At 40.7% G+C, this 13,283-nt stretch overlaps 2 protein-coding genes and 1 non-coding gene across 4 annotated transcripts in view; all 3 read left to right on the top strand.

Annotated features, from left to right (window-relative positions):
* Positions 1-334: 334 nt before the first annotated feature.
* On the top strand, positions 335-2,553 carry btf3l4 (basic transcription factor 3-like 4). Its single transcript, XM_086088982.1, has 6 exons — positions 335-472; positions 688-749; positions 872-985; positions 1,086-1,287; positions 1,795-1,866; positions 2,224-2,553. The coding sequence occupies exons 2-6, from the start codon at positions 696-698 to the stop codon at positions 2,268-2,270; spliced, it is 489 nt and encodes a 162-aa protein (XP_085945108.1). The 5' UTR covers positions 335-472; positions 688-695; the 3' UTR covers positions 2,271-2,553.
* A 1,402-nt stretch (positions 2,554-3,955) lies between these two features.
* zfyve9b (zinc finger, FYVE domain containing 9b) overlaps positions 3,956-13,283 on the top strand; it is a 15,228-nt gene continuing 5,900 nt past the window's right edge. Inside the window, exons 1-9 of one of the 2 annotated variants that reach the window (XM_086088595.1) lie at positions 3,956-4,116; positions 7,336-7,916; positions 8,007-8,106; positions 8,215-8,417; positions 9,653-9,764; positions 10,066-10,188; positions 10,270-10,425; positions 12,281-12,505; positions 12,580-12,662. In XM_086088595.1, coding sequence (XP_085944721.1) covers positions 4,053-4,116; positions 7,336-7,916; positions 8,007-8,106; positions 8,215-8,417; positions 9,653-9,764; positions 10,066-10,188; positions 10,270-10,425; positions 12,281-12,505; positions 12,580-12,662 — 1,647 coding nt within the window. In that variant the 5' untranslated portion in view covers positions 3,956-4,052. Of the gene's footprint in view, positions 4,117-7,335; positions 7,917-8,006; positions 8,107-8,214; positions 8,418-9,652; positions 9,765-10,065; positions 10,189-10,269; positions 10,426-12,280; positions 12,506-12,579; positions 12,663-13,283 lie in introns of those variants that run through there. The other variant, XM_086088596.1, reaches the window with a different exon arrangement.
* trnap-cgg (transfer RNA proline (anticodon CGG)) lies at positions 10,609-10,680 on the top strand. Its single transcript has one exon. It is a non-coding gene; the product is annotated as a tRNA-Pro (tRNA).

The following is a 13,283-nucleotide window of genomic DNA, read 5'->3' as shown; positions in this document are numbered from 1 at the left end:
AAAGTGTTCCTACCGACACAGCGGATGGGAGTCAATAAAAAAATTATAAAATGTGTGAGGGGTGTATTTGAAAGATGGCACAGTTGACACTCATAAAAATTACATATGAGATCATTTTTAAGTGTGGATGAAAATAACTGGTAAATGATTAATACAATAATAGCATCTATGAAATTACATTAGTGATGCCAAACAGTGGTTTACATTGACATACTCAAACTTTATTTATAAAGCACTTTAAATAAAACAAACGTAGCGTGAATAAAGTGGAATTGTAGTGAAATAAGTTGATGTACTACCTCAATCATCCAGAAGATGGCGGTGCCGTTTACAAACGCCTCTATTTAGTCGCAACGAGGAAGAGGACAACTCCACATCCATTTGTGACTAATAAAAACGTCTTCTTAAATCTACATTTTTAAACAAAAAGATTAAAATAAAAACCCGCATGCCTCCGTGGAAACTTGACCAGGTTTGAGTATTAAACATTGCAATGTTGGAGTACGTGCTGTGTCGCGTCGGAGACGTTTAGTGTATGTTTTGTTTTGTTCTTGTCGCGCTGCACTAAAGTGGAGCTAATAATAGCTTGCTTCATGCCGTGTGCGTTACTTAATACTAATTTTAACAATTGGACATTCATTTGCATAACTTGTCGTTTGGCTTCAGCTGCGTGTTGTCTTACCGTAGGTAACAAGATGAATCAGGAAAAATTGGCCAAACTTCAGGCCCAAGTGCGGATAGGAGGAAAGGTAAGTGAACCCGGAAGTGAATCACAATGTACTGTTTTTCACCCTTTATTACTTTTCTAATTACTCCAATTATATGTAGGCAAATTCAGACTGTCAAGATTTCAAATATTGTGTGGTTTCAGGGTTCAGCACGCAGGAAGAAGAAGGTAGTACACAGAACCGCCACAGCAGATGACAAAAAGGTTCAGAGTTCCCTAAAGAAATTGGCTGTCAACAATATAGCAGGGATTGAGGAGGTAAAAGGGACCGACTGCACAATATGCAAGTGTTTTCCTCAAAACGTTTGTGGGGGGAAAAAAACAGGTATTAACTGTCTTTGTGGCTTCATCCTCTCAGGTCAACATGATCAAGGACGACGGGACGGTGATCCACTTCAACAACCCTAAAGTGCAGGCCTCGCTGTCGGCCAACACGTTTGCCGTCACAGGCCACGCTGAGACCAAGCAGCTCACCGAGATGCTGCCGGGCATCCTCAGCCAGCTGGGGGCCGACAGCCTGAGCAGCCTACGAAAGCTGGCTGAGCAGTTCCCTCGCCAAGGTGGGTCCGTCCGTGTATCAGATGATGGGAAGTAGGCGAGGACACCGCAATGTATAGAAAGCAAATTTAAAATCGCAAAGGCTGCAATTTTGAAAAATGAAACAAAAAATAAGCTTGTGCTTCATTTGGATTGGTTGGTAAGTTTTATTTATGTATACTTTATTATTATTTAAGTTAAGAACTCTCATTGAAGTGGATTTTATTAATTCATGGTTCATTTCCTTCATTTGAGCAGAAACCTAACCTATAAAACCAGAATATGTATGTATAGTAACTCTGATACTGTTTATTATAATACAGATTAATTTACTTTATTGGTTGTGTTTGTTGAAAAATGCATGGGAAGAGGACCTTGAAAAAATAATGAGTGAAATCATAATCGCAATATTGAGGGAAAAAAAACAATTAGATTGTTTTTCAAAATTGTTCAGCCCTCGTGGGAAATAACCAAGTACAAATACTTCAGATCCTTTCACTGAAGCATGAATGTGTTTTTTCTTATTTCAGCACTTGACAGCAAATCTCTAAAAGTAGAAGATATCGAGGAAGAGGAGGAGGAGGACGATGATGATGTTCCAGGTATTTTTTTGTGTGTTTTGTATCAAAGCCTGATACACGCATGCCGATTTAAGCATCTAAAACAATTTTAAATTGTGAATGATCCCGCTCATTATAAAGGGGAAAAATATGACCCGCGTGTTTTTACTACTCTTGTTGTGTGCGGGTGCGCAAACAACATTATTTTGCAAATTGATCACACCCCATGATACGGAATAATCATCAATAATCAGACCTTTGCTGACTCTGATCGTAAGGATGCTCCAATTTGGTCCGATTTATCAGGATACTTGTACCCCATACAAGTGGATGTAGCACTATCCCGTTGATTATCGTGTATGAAAATGATTTTGGATGATTTGATCTGTTGCCGTGCAGATTTGGTGGAGAACTTTGACGAAGCGTCCAAGAATGAAGCCAACTGACGACTGCGCCAAAACCAGAAACACTCTGCAATGTTATCACTTCCACTAATTCAGACATATCAGAATGGAGAGACACACACACACACACACACACACACACACACACACACATGCAACAGATACATTTTTTCCCCCCCAGATGTCCAAGCCAGCTGACTGGCTTTAAAAAAAAAAAAAAAAAAAAAAAAACCTTCTGATGTCAACAATTTGTCAGTCGTTTTAAATGTCTTAATTTGTTTGATTGTTTATTTGTTTATGAAACAAAATAAAATAGATGAACGTTTTTAGAGCCCACTGTCGTCATCTTTCACAATCGGAGTGGCAATAAAAATAATAACAGCACGGCCACAACATTAGGTACACCGACCCACACAATCTAATGAAAGAGTTGTTGTGTTTTGTATTTACAGTTACAAAACTGACTCAAAGTAATTTTTACTTTGTAACGCGCGTTATTACCAAATACAACTACGGCAATACAGTATTACAATGTGCTTTAAAGTTTTGCCACCCACTTGTATAAAGTGTCCAATCAGGTTTTAAAAAGTCAGTCTGCATGTATTCGTCCGCTTTGCTGTTGCTTATTTTTCTGCTTGTCTTCCTGTCTAGCTTCTTTTTTTTTCAGTCCCTGTTCAAGATGGCCGTCTTTAGTAGTAGTAGTAGTAGTAACAACAACTCATACACATAGACAACTGAGGTCAATTAAATTATATTGTTAGCCAAAACGGCACCGAAAATGAAACTCCATCCATGCAACGTATTTGTGCTGCCCCATCTACTTTGCTTCTTATAAAAGTCCAATAATAGTAACATAATTACCGCTAAATGTTATGGGAATAAAAAAAAATGTTAAAAGTTGTAACATTACAATAACATAAATATACCTCTTTACATAGAAATGTAACGAGAGAAGAGCATTGTATTATAATAAAGTCTCCAAAATAAAACTTTATTTTTGTAATATGCCTGTATGCTCTTAATTTTTTTTAAACTATCTTCTCAAAGTGCTTTTAATAATTTCAGAGCTAATAAAGAAAGGAGTAATTAGTTGATCACTTATATACAGTCGATATAAAAAGTCGACACACCCTTGTTCAAATGCCATGTTTTTGTGTTGTTAAAAAGAAGAAGAAACCATGCTAAATTATTTCCAAACTTTCTCCACCTTTAATGTGATTTATACAACTCAATTGATTATTATTTTTTGTTTAATAGGGGAAGTAAAAAAAAAACTAAAACATAATCGGAGTAATGTTTGAATAAGTCTGCATTAACTCGAAATTTTGAGCAATTACTTTTGTCTGTTCCATCTGAAGAAAAACAAGCCCCTTTTAAAATTATAACACACAATTTATTCCAAATTATTTTGCAGACCGCCAAACTCCGACTCGTGGACTTCTGGTATCCGGGAACCCCATTTTGAGAACCCTGCTCTATCTAGCTGATTAAGCAAAAAAACAAACAAAAAAACTGTCAGTTATGATACAAACTCCAATTATGAATCTGGTGACCTGAGTGCAAACCAAGTGACGTCACGACAACTCCGTTGACGCAATCATGGGTCATTCATGCACACGCCTCTTGAGTTTCCACCTCTTGAAGAGCTGCAGAGAAACACAAGGGGGAGGGAGGGGGTCGCTCACATGAGGGTAGAGAGGCAAAACGCCCCCCCCCCACCCCCCAAACCACCCACCCTCTCCTTCCCTACATCCTTTCCCCAACCCATCACCATTATTTCTGATGCTGATGCTGCTGCTGTGTGTGTGATGTAAGTGCAAGATCATGTTGAAGTTGTTCTCCGCGCGGGACGACGACAACGAAAGCCTCCTGGGGGGCATCGCGGAAGGTGAAGTACATCTTTTTTTCCCCCCCTTTGCTTGTTACTCTCCATCCATGCTGCCTTCGCATGTGCGTCACAATGACGATGAATGATGATGTTTGAGCGTGAAAAGCGCTGATGCAGCATTTATCCACCACCCTCTTTATCTCTCTCTCTCTTTCTCTCTCTCTCTCTCTCTCTCTCTCTCTCTCTCTGTCTCCCTGTTGTTGAGCCTCACAAAAATTAATGAATGCATCAAAAATGAGAAATAAGCAATAAATGGAGTGTCCCGTTGGCCAACACCGGACGAGTGTCGCATTGGCGAGCTCGGCGCGTTTCCAGTCGGATTAAACTCAATGCGTCACACAACCTGGAGCATGCGTCACACTTTTAGCACCGTATTGATGTGTTTTCACCCAGAATAGTCTGGGAACGTGGTGTTAATACATGTTGGTGGAATTTGTGCTGCAAAAGCACGTGCAATTGTCATGTGGTCATATTTTCCCCTCCCCTTTATTGCCATGTGCGCTAGTGATGTAGTCTGTTGTTATCTTGTGTGCAATTTGACGTTATGAGGAGTCACGAAAGAAGGAAAATGCAGGGAAGCTGTCCTCGCTTTACGACGGCGGTGGATCCGTTAAACGGCGTAGAGACGAAACAAGCGCGTACGTATAGCGAAACACGCCGTAGGGTTTTACTAATCTACACTGTCACGTAAACGTTGCATCGAGTCTATTTTGGTGTCTCGGGACCACTCACAGTTGGTAATTACCCCCAAAACGCCCTCATAATCCTGGAGGAGCTCATTAATCCAATTTCTAATCTTGAATTTATTAAACCTAGAGTCGTAATCTTATTCACAAACTTTCAAATATATTGTAATTTCAGCCTCACATTTACAGCCCTAATTTTAATCTTGATGATGTAGATGTGTGACCAAACATTAATGTCGATCTTGAATTTAAATTTCGTTGGTATTCAAGCATAACATTAATAATAATTTTAATACCAATCTCAGTTTTACTGTGCATCTCAACACTTTTCTTAATCTGTCATAATCTCGAATTACATTTTTATTTTAAATTTAAACACGTTCCCAGGCAATCCCAGGCCTTCAGCAGTAGTGTCAATTACAATCGCAATTCTAAACTAAACACCTGTTCTAATTTCACTCTTAATATCGGTTCTAATGGCAATTAAAAACAAATCTTAAACACAAATTTAAAGATACTGAACGTAGAATATTCCATTTCGAATCGCTACTGCCACCTGCGGACGAAAAATGAAACTGCACATACCGTTCTTCACATACACACCACGCACATTACGTCATATCCGCAGACAGGGCGTGGGAAATTCTAACCCGAATCCAGTCAGAAAACTATTGGCCAGAGGCTTGCAGGAGTACCCATTGTGAACAGCTAAAATGTTAATCTACAAATTAGAAGGCATTTCACTCATAAATGGTCAAATAAAAATCTTATTGTAAAGTTATCTTTGGGAAAAAGTTCCATATTGCAACTTTAATCTTTTTTTTATTTTTTATGTAAACACAATTGCAATCTTAATTACAATGTCAGGACTCGTATCAGATAGTCTCAACCTAAATCTGAGAACCTAATTTCAATCTCTACTGTAATTTCAAGGGATCGTTGATATGCCACTTTTTTTCCAGTCCGATGTCCGATGATACTATTTACTCTTTGTTAACTGTAAATTTAAATATAATTGTAATTGTAATACCAATCTCAGACATATCAATTGTAATCACAATCTCAGTTCTAATATCATTCTTGTTGTAAATTCAATCTTCATTTCAAATTTAATTTATTCTTACTTTTAATCTTGATATAAAACCTAATATTTATGTTAATTTTGAATTTAAAAAATTGATAAATCATAATCTTAACACAAATCTCACGATCAGTCAAAACATTCATCATAATCTCAGTCTCATCGTATCGTCATTTTAACCATTATCCTAATCCAATGCGCAAAATCTCATTTTAATCTTAACCTGATACACAATCTTAATCCTGAGCCAAATTTGCATTTGTGCATAGTCATTCATTTTTGCTGCAGACTTGCTGGATAGGCTGACGTCTTTCATACAGTTTGGAGGCGACTTTTGAGGCTGCTCGTGCATCATCTCGCAAACCTCTCAAGGGCGACCTCCACGTGATTCAACACTTGAGCTATAATGGCCACTTAGCTAGTGTGAACCTTACTCCCTTTATCAGCAGTTATGCAACATGTGTCCTATGTATGTGTATGTAAAGTAGGGGTGTTCGAAAAAATCGATTCGGCAATATATCGCGATATTACAGCGCGCAATTCTCGAATCGATTCAATATGCGGCCGAATCGATTTTTAAACATAAATTTTTTTATGGGAATATTCAACAAAACGTCTTACTTAGGGTTAGGATTTACACATTAAGCATGGAAGAATGTTATATGAATGGAACATTAAGCCTTAATATTTAATTTCATTTTATTTTGTTCAAACATGAAACAGACTGCAACCTGAATTTTCATTTAAATAAATACATTTTCATACAAATCTTACAGTGTAAATCTACAAGTTTACTGATTAGTATTTTCTAAAAAAAAAAATCGCAATGATCCATTTATAGATTCGTATCGGGATTCATCGGTATCGAATCGAATCGTGATACGAATCGAATCGCCAGGTACAAAGCAATTCACACCCCTAATGTAAAGGTATAGCAAAAGTACTGCACAGATACTAAAATCTAGATGTAATTCAAGTTCAAGTAAAACAATACAGAGTCCAAAATGTACTTAAGCACAAAAGTAAAGAGTAAAAGTGTTTGTTTGTTTTATTTATTTTTTTACCCAAGATTTCAAATGATTTATTCTGTAACCTCAGTGTGCACCAGAATGTCATTTGAAAATACTTAAATTGTTGTCATCAAATTTCAAGGTGAAAAGAAAAACATTTCGGGTATTTTACATTTTTCGAAACAAAAATGACCAGCAGGGGGAGACAAAATGGGAAGCCTGACGGGTCTCCTTTAAGCACCCCGAGTTTCTTAGAGATAGTGTGAGAAGCTCAGTCATCCAGGAGGGGCTCAGAATTGAGATGCTGCTCCCCCACATCGAGAGAAGACACGATTAGGATACCTCCCGGACGCCGCTCTTCTTGTTTGTTGAATTTCTTGTGTTTAACAAAAAAGGACATCTGCAATGCTATCAAGCTAACAACATGCTCTTCTTGAAACAGATGAAGGAGACAACCCAACCTTCGGTGACACCAAGCTTCCCTGGCTAAGCAGACCTTATCTCCTGGTGCTCAAAGATGCAGGAGATATATCCAAATCAGGGCAGATCAGACCAGAAGTCCCGTCTTCCAAGTCCTCCTCGGATGAAGCGGTGACGCCGTGCGAAGAAAAACCTGCCGAGATGCTCCACGTGGAGGAAGGCGGCTGCACGGTGACCGCATGGGGCGAAGGCCAGGGGGAGGAGCCTCTGGTTCTGAGTCTGGCCGAGGAGGAGAGGAAGCTCAAGACCTCCAAGGAGGACTCTGTGATCGAGGAGAAGGAAATGGAGGAATCCGAAGACCTCCAGAGTCATCTCAAAGATGTCGTGTCCAACGGAGGAGAAGAGGGAAAAGCCTCCGCATCCAGCCCGGTCGTCCCCGACAACGAGTCCGGGCCGGTCGGCATCCTGACCAAAGACCGGGCCAACGCCTTGGGGGAGGTCGCTCCGGTCTGGATCCCGGACGCCGAGGCCCTCGTGTGCATGAAGTGCGACGTCAAGTTCACGTTTACCAAACGGAGGCACCACTGCCGCGCTTGCGGCAAGGTGAGGCTCGTGCGTCGTCCCAGCCGGCGTTTGGTGCACTTTTGAAGTCATTCAATACGTGTGTGTGCATGCGCACGTGTGTGTCGTCAGGTGTTTTGTGCACTTTGCTCCGGCCTGAAGTTCAGACTTACACATCTGGACGGCAAGGAGGGGCGGGTTTGTGTTTCCTGTCATTCAACCCTCATTAAAAGTGAGACACTTTTGTTTTTATTTATTTTCTCAGCCGATGATCTGTGTTTGTTTTGGTTTTTGGAAAAAAACGGCGCAACAACAACGACGACTGCCATCTTGCTCGCAGGCACGTCACCGAGGGGGAAAAGGAGGGTGTGGTTCGCAGACAAGCTCCTCATCGACAAGCAGTCCGAGTCGGCCCCCGCCACGCCGGTCAGAGGGCACGCGTTCTCGCCGTCTGTGAGCAGAGTGGCGCGATGCGGGACGGCCAAAGGTCCGGCAGGGTCGCCGCAGCTCGGGAGAGCTTCCAGGCCACACGGGGGCGCTAATGTAGGATCACACAAAAAGAAAACGCTGCAGTTGTCTGAGTCGTAATCACGTCTATCTTTAGTGCAATCTCTTGCTTTCAATGTTGTATCCTAATATATTATTTAAATTACAGCGCTACGATGATCAATCTTCATTGCAATCTTGAAATTGAATTTCAAAGTGTATTGTGATGTTAGACTCGATCTCATCCCTGAATTTCAAACTCAGCCCTAATTTTATCTTCAAGATGGACCGAATCTGAATCCACATTTTCAATTGATACAAAATCTCAATCGCCTGCTAAAATCGAAACCCATTTCCTGTTGTAAAGGGTCTCAATCCTAATCTTGATGTTGATTTCAATCCCAGAGCGAGTATTAATCTTGGTTCGAATCCCATTGGACCAAATCCAATGAGTCGTCTCCAATTTATTTAGAGCTTTAATCTTGAGCTCCATTTCAGTCGTAATCTCAAACTCTATTGTATTTTAAATTTTATTCTCAAACCCACTAACATTAATCTTCGTATTAATCAGATTTTAATATTATATTATATTTAATATTTATCTTAAATCCACTGAATTTAAATCATAATCTCAATCTTGGACCAAATTCCAATCATTATCTCTAATCTTCTAATACCAGTTGTAATCTTAACACAACCTAATTCCTAATTAGAGCCCCTATTGGAGTTTATTTTCAATTTTGTTCTCAACCCTATTCTCAATTTTAAATTTAAATTTAACTCTTGGTCCCACCCACAATTTTAATGGGGAAGCCCCCCCCCACAATATTTTTTTGGGATGATAATGTGTTCTATGCAGCCCCACTAGTCTAAATGTGGTATTCTGGTTAATATTGTGTTATCAGCAGTTGTTATCAAAAGGCGGCCATTTTGCCACTTGCTCTAATCACAGCTCATCTGTTTTCTGAAGCTGATCTGTGATTGGTAGTTACCTGAGATCTGAGCGACTGTGATGTCATTTTCACTCGACAGCAAGTGACAAAATGGCCGCCACCTGAGATGGATTAAAAACGGCTGGATTTTGCCGCATAACTCATATTCCACAAATGTAATATTATTCAGAATGTAATGTTTAGACTTGTGAGGTCACATATAACATATTCTGGTCATATTATGGTCAGAATGTTTAAACGTTGACTTAACCTTATTCTCAAATTTAATTTTGATTTCAGTTTTATTTTTAACCCCCACCATCCCAATCACAGACATAATCTTAATTTCACCTCCTCCAGGAGGCGTGTGCTCCTCGAAATTGGGGAATGCCCACTCTAGTGAACGGCTCGTCGAACCTCATCCCGCTGGAAGGCCTGCCGCCCATCCTCACCTCCACGGGAGTCAAAGGAGGTACATTTGTGTACAATATATCATAAAACGTTTTCGGAGGGGGCATCAATTATGATTGACTGATGGGTTTTTCGTTATTCAAGGCAGCGCTCAGTTGCTGTCCTGGCGGTGGTTGACTTCAGTATTGCCCTAAAACTTAAAGTTACCCGACCTTGCGGCTCGAGACAATTTCACAGTGATTTATTTTCCAGCAGCATGAATTTATTTGGAGGTCCCGCAGATAACAAGGCCAATGTCGGAGTAATTACAGCTTGGGGTGCCCTTCGCCTCCGCAAAGCACTTTAATCTGCTCCCTCCTCAGATTACACCGTAGAGGAGCGACCCTCCGAGACGTTGCTCATTCAAGAGCTGGAGAGCGGCCGCTCCAACCCTCTGGTGTTTGTCCTCAATGCCAACCTGCTCGCCATGGTCAAAATGGTCAACTGTAAGTTGCCCCCCCCCCCCCTCTACCCCAGTTTGTGACCCTCAATGTACCCGTTTGATCTTACTACATACTTGTGGACAGATGTTAACAGGAAGTGTTGGTGCGTGACCACCAAGGGGATGCACGCCGTGGGACAGGTGGAGGTGGTGGTGCTCCTGCAGTGCCTGCCCGAGGAGAAGAGCTTCCCCAGGGACATCTTCAGCCATTTTGTCCAGCTGTACAGGGACAGCCTCTCGGGTGAGGACATTTCATTAGGTACACCTCTTCCATCTATGAGTCGAAAACATGGTCTGTTGTTGCTTGTTAGTTTAGGCATAGGATTGTCGCTTCATTTGCATACATTTTGGGTTCCAATCCTGGACAAGTTTTGTTCGGGCACTTGTCACATGGGCCACCAAAAGGTCACAAGCAGCTTCTTATGGCTCGTTGGTCTAGGGGTATGATTCTCGCTTCGGGTGCGAGAGGTCCTGGGTTCAAGTCCCAGACGAGCCCGTTTTTTAAAACAATCATAACATTGAAGCCACTTTGTCGCACGGGGACATATGTGACAAGTAACAGGGTCATAGTCCAATCATGTTTAGGGTGGCACAAGGAGGAGGGTTGGGGTTGGGGTTGGGAGGTGCACTGTCCATCCCCCAGTACTCTCACCCTCCCTGGTACCAGCGTGGTCGACCGCCACCCCCCTGTTGCCTATTTTGTTCCCCAAATCGTTGGCGACGTCCAGTCATCACCATTGTCATACATCATATTTGTTTAGTTGTTTTGTTTTTTTCAATGAATTCTATATTTTGGTTTTTAATCTATCTATTCTACAAAAACAAAAGAAAGAAACAAAAAATATTTGAAAAAAAGAAAAAGAAAATTGAAAATAAGTGTAAAAAAAAACTAGTGCCCGTCGCGACGTTTCGACCTTGAGAGGTCTTCCTCAGGCGTGGGCACAATAAAAGAAAAGGCTAATGTGTTAAAAACTAACAAAATTTCACTAATATAAATCAAATGGCTTTTCTAGACTGCGAGGAGCTGTTGTCAGGTTTAAGGGTTTAAGGGTTTAAGGGTTTTAGGGTTTTAGGGTTAGGGTTAGGGTTAGGGTTAGGGTTTAGGGTTAAGGGTTAAGGGTTAAGGGTTAAGGGTTAAGGGTTTAGGGTTAGGGTTAGGGTATGGGTATGGGTATGGGTATGGGTATGGGTATTGAGCCCTTCCTCGACCAGGATAGGGGAATTGATCCCCCCTCCTGGAGCGAAAGGGAATCGCCCGGTCCTTCCGTCCTTGGTATCTCCCGTTTTCACGTTCCTTCCACTGATGTGTGGGCTGACGTCTCCGCCCATAGCGGACAACAGTCCACCCACTATCCATCATACTTTTTTTTATATCTCTCAGATTCCTTTTTATGGTAATTGATGTATTATTATGTTTTTAATCTTTTATTTAATAGATAGGAGTTGCCTTTGTATCCTATGTAATCACTATCTACAAATATATTTTATTGTAGATGTTATGTATAATTGAATTTTAATATTTTATTTATTCAATAGGAGTGGCCTTTGTTATATATGTAATCACTATCGACTAATATAAAACAATAAAACAAAAACATTCAAAAATGTTTTTTTATTTAAAAAAAATAGTTCTAATTCCCAATGAGTATAATTAAATGCAAGTGTGCCTTGACAACGTTTCGGCTCTAAAGAGCCTTCTTTAGGGTTAGGGTTAGGGTTTGCTGCATGGGCTCATTGGTTTCGGTGTATTCCTCTCACTTTAAAAGGAATCTGATCAATAATCCCTTCTTTGATTTTTTTTTTGTTCCACCCCCTCTTTGTTTATTTATTTAAAACGTACTTGAACAGTAGTTGAGATTTCTGTATCTTGTTGCATCTGTCACAGGATGCGAGTCAATGACGAGCTATCCCAAACTTCTTACAGACTGAGCCAATCAATTTCAGTTGAATTGTTCAGATGTGTCACAGGAAATATTGGCTGTTTTCCAGAGCTGCATGAAGCAGCATGTGGCTCTTCAGCTGATATCCTCTGTCCCAGCCTCGTAAGACCTTGAATACTGCATTCTGCGTCTAACTGTTCACTTTCACACCCACAGGGAAGGTGATCAAACATCTGTCTCTGTCGCTATTCGGCGGCCGCTACCTGGACAGCGACGAGCACGCGGGCCTCTTGTTTGTCCGTCCCACCCGTCAGTCCCTTCAGGGTCTGCCCCTGCCCAGCCAGCCGTACCTCTTCGGCCTGCTGCTTCACCGGGCCGAGGTGGTCTGGGCCAAGACCTTCCCCCTGCGTCTCATGCTGCGCCTGGGGGCAGAGTACCGATGTGAGTTCCTCCGGTCAATGCCTACGTGGGGGCCCGAAGTTTCACTTAGACTTTTTTTTTCTCTTTTTTTGCAGTTTACCCTTGTCCTCTGTACAGCGTACGCTTTAGGAAGCCTTTGTTTGGGGACATCGGCCACACAGTCATGAGGCTTTTAGTGGTGAGTCAGAGTTGTGTGCTGTTCAGAAGCTTTCAATTGGATTATTATTATTATTTTATTTTATTTTATTTTATACTATATTTTATTTCATACTATTTGACACATTTTTGGTGTATCTCAGAAAAAATAAAATACAGTGGTACATTGAGAGTTTAGTTTTATTTGTTATAATTAGGGTTACCACCGGGGTACCCTAACCGGTTATTCTGCCCCCCCAAAAGTAGCACATTCAATAAAGAAAATAGTAACAATTAAATAGAACATAAATAATTAAGCAATTTGTTATGATATGTCATGTTATGAAGCGGGTCAAATTGACTTTTTTTTTTTTACTAAAAACTTAGTAGACAACAATAAATTTTCATCAAATCGTGAGTAATGAAGTTAATATTTAAATTCCAAGTCAGACACTGTATGGCGGGTCAAATTGACCCAGGACATCAATTGCTGTTTCTAACAAACTAACATAAAGGGTTAAAAGGTTTAAAACTACCGCATCGATAGCATTCATTAGCTCGTCTATGGTGTTTGCCATTATGTGTTAGCATTATAGTGAACTTGAAGGCAAAGCTATTGTGAAGTTATGCCGCATTCCCCCCAAAGTCCCGCCACTTTGCAACC

This window comes from Leptonotus elevatus, chromosome 11 (genome assembly GCF_054856555.1).
Source record: "Leptonotus elevatus isolate MCC_2025b chromosome 11, RoL_Lele_1.0, whole genome shotgun sequence".
Taxonomy (NCBI): Eukaryota; Metazoa; Chordata; class Actinopteri; order Syngnathiformes; family Syngnathidae; genus Leptonotus; species Leptonotus elevatus.
Note: the sequence above shows the minus strand (reverse complement) of the source record. Positions and strands in the feature narration are given on the sequence as shown.

Coding starts and splice junctions, on each gene's coding strand:
- btf3l4 (XM_086088982.1), top strand. CDS start 696: ATGAATCAGGAAAAATTGGCCAAACTTCAGGCCCAAGTGCGGATAGGA. Junction 750..871: donor AAGTGCGGATAGGAGGAAAG/GTAAGTGAACCC, acceptor GTGTGGTTTCAG/GGTTCAGCACGCAGGAAGAA. Junction 986..1,085: donor ATATAGCAGGGATTGAGGAG/GTAAAAGGGACC, acceptor TCATCCTCTCAG/GTCAACATGATCAAGGACGA.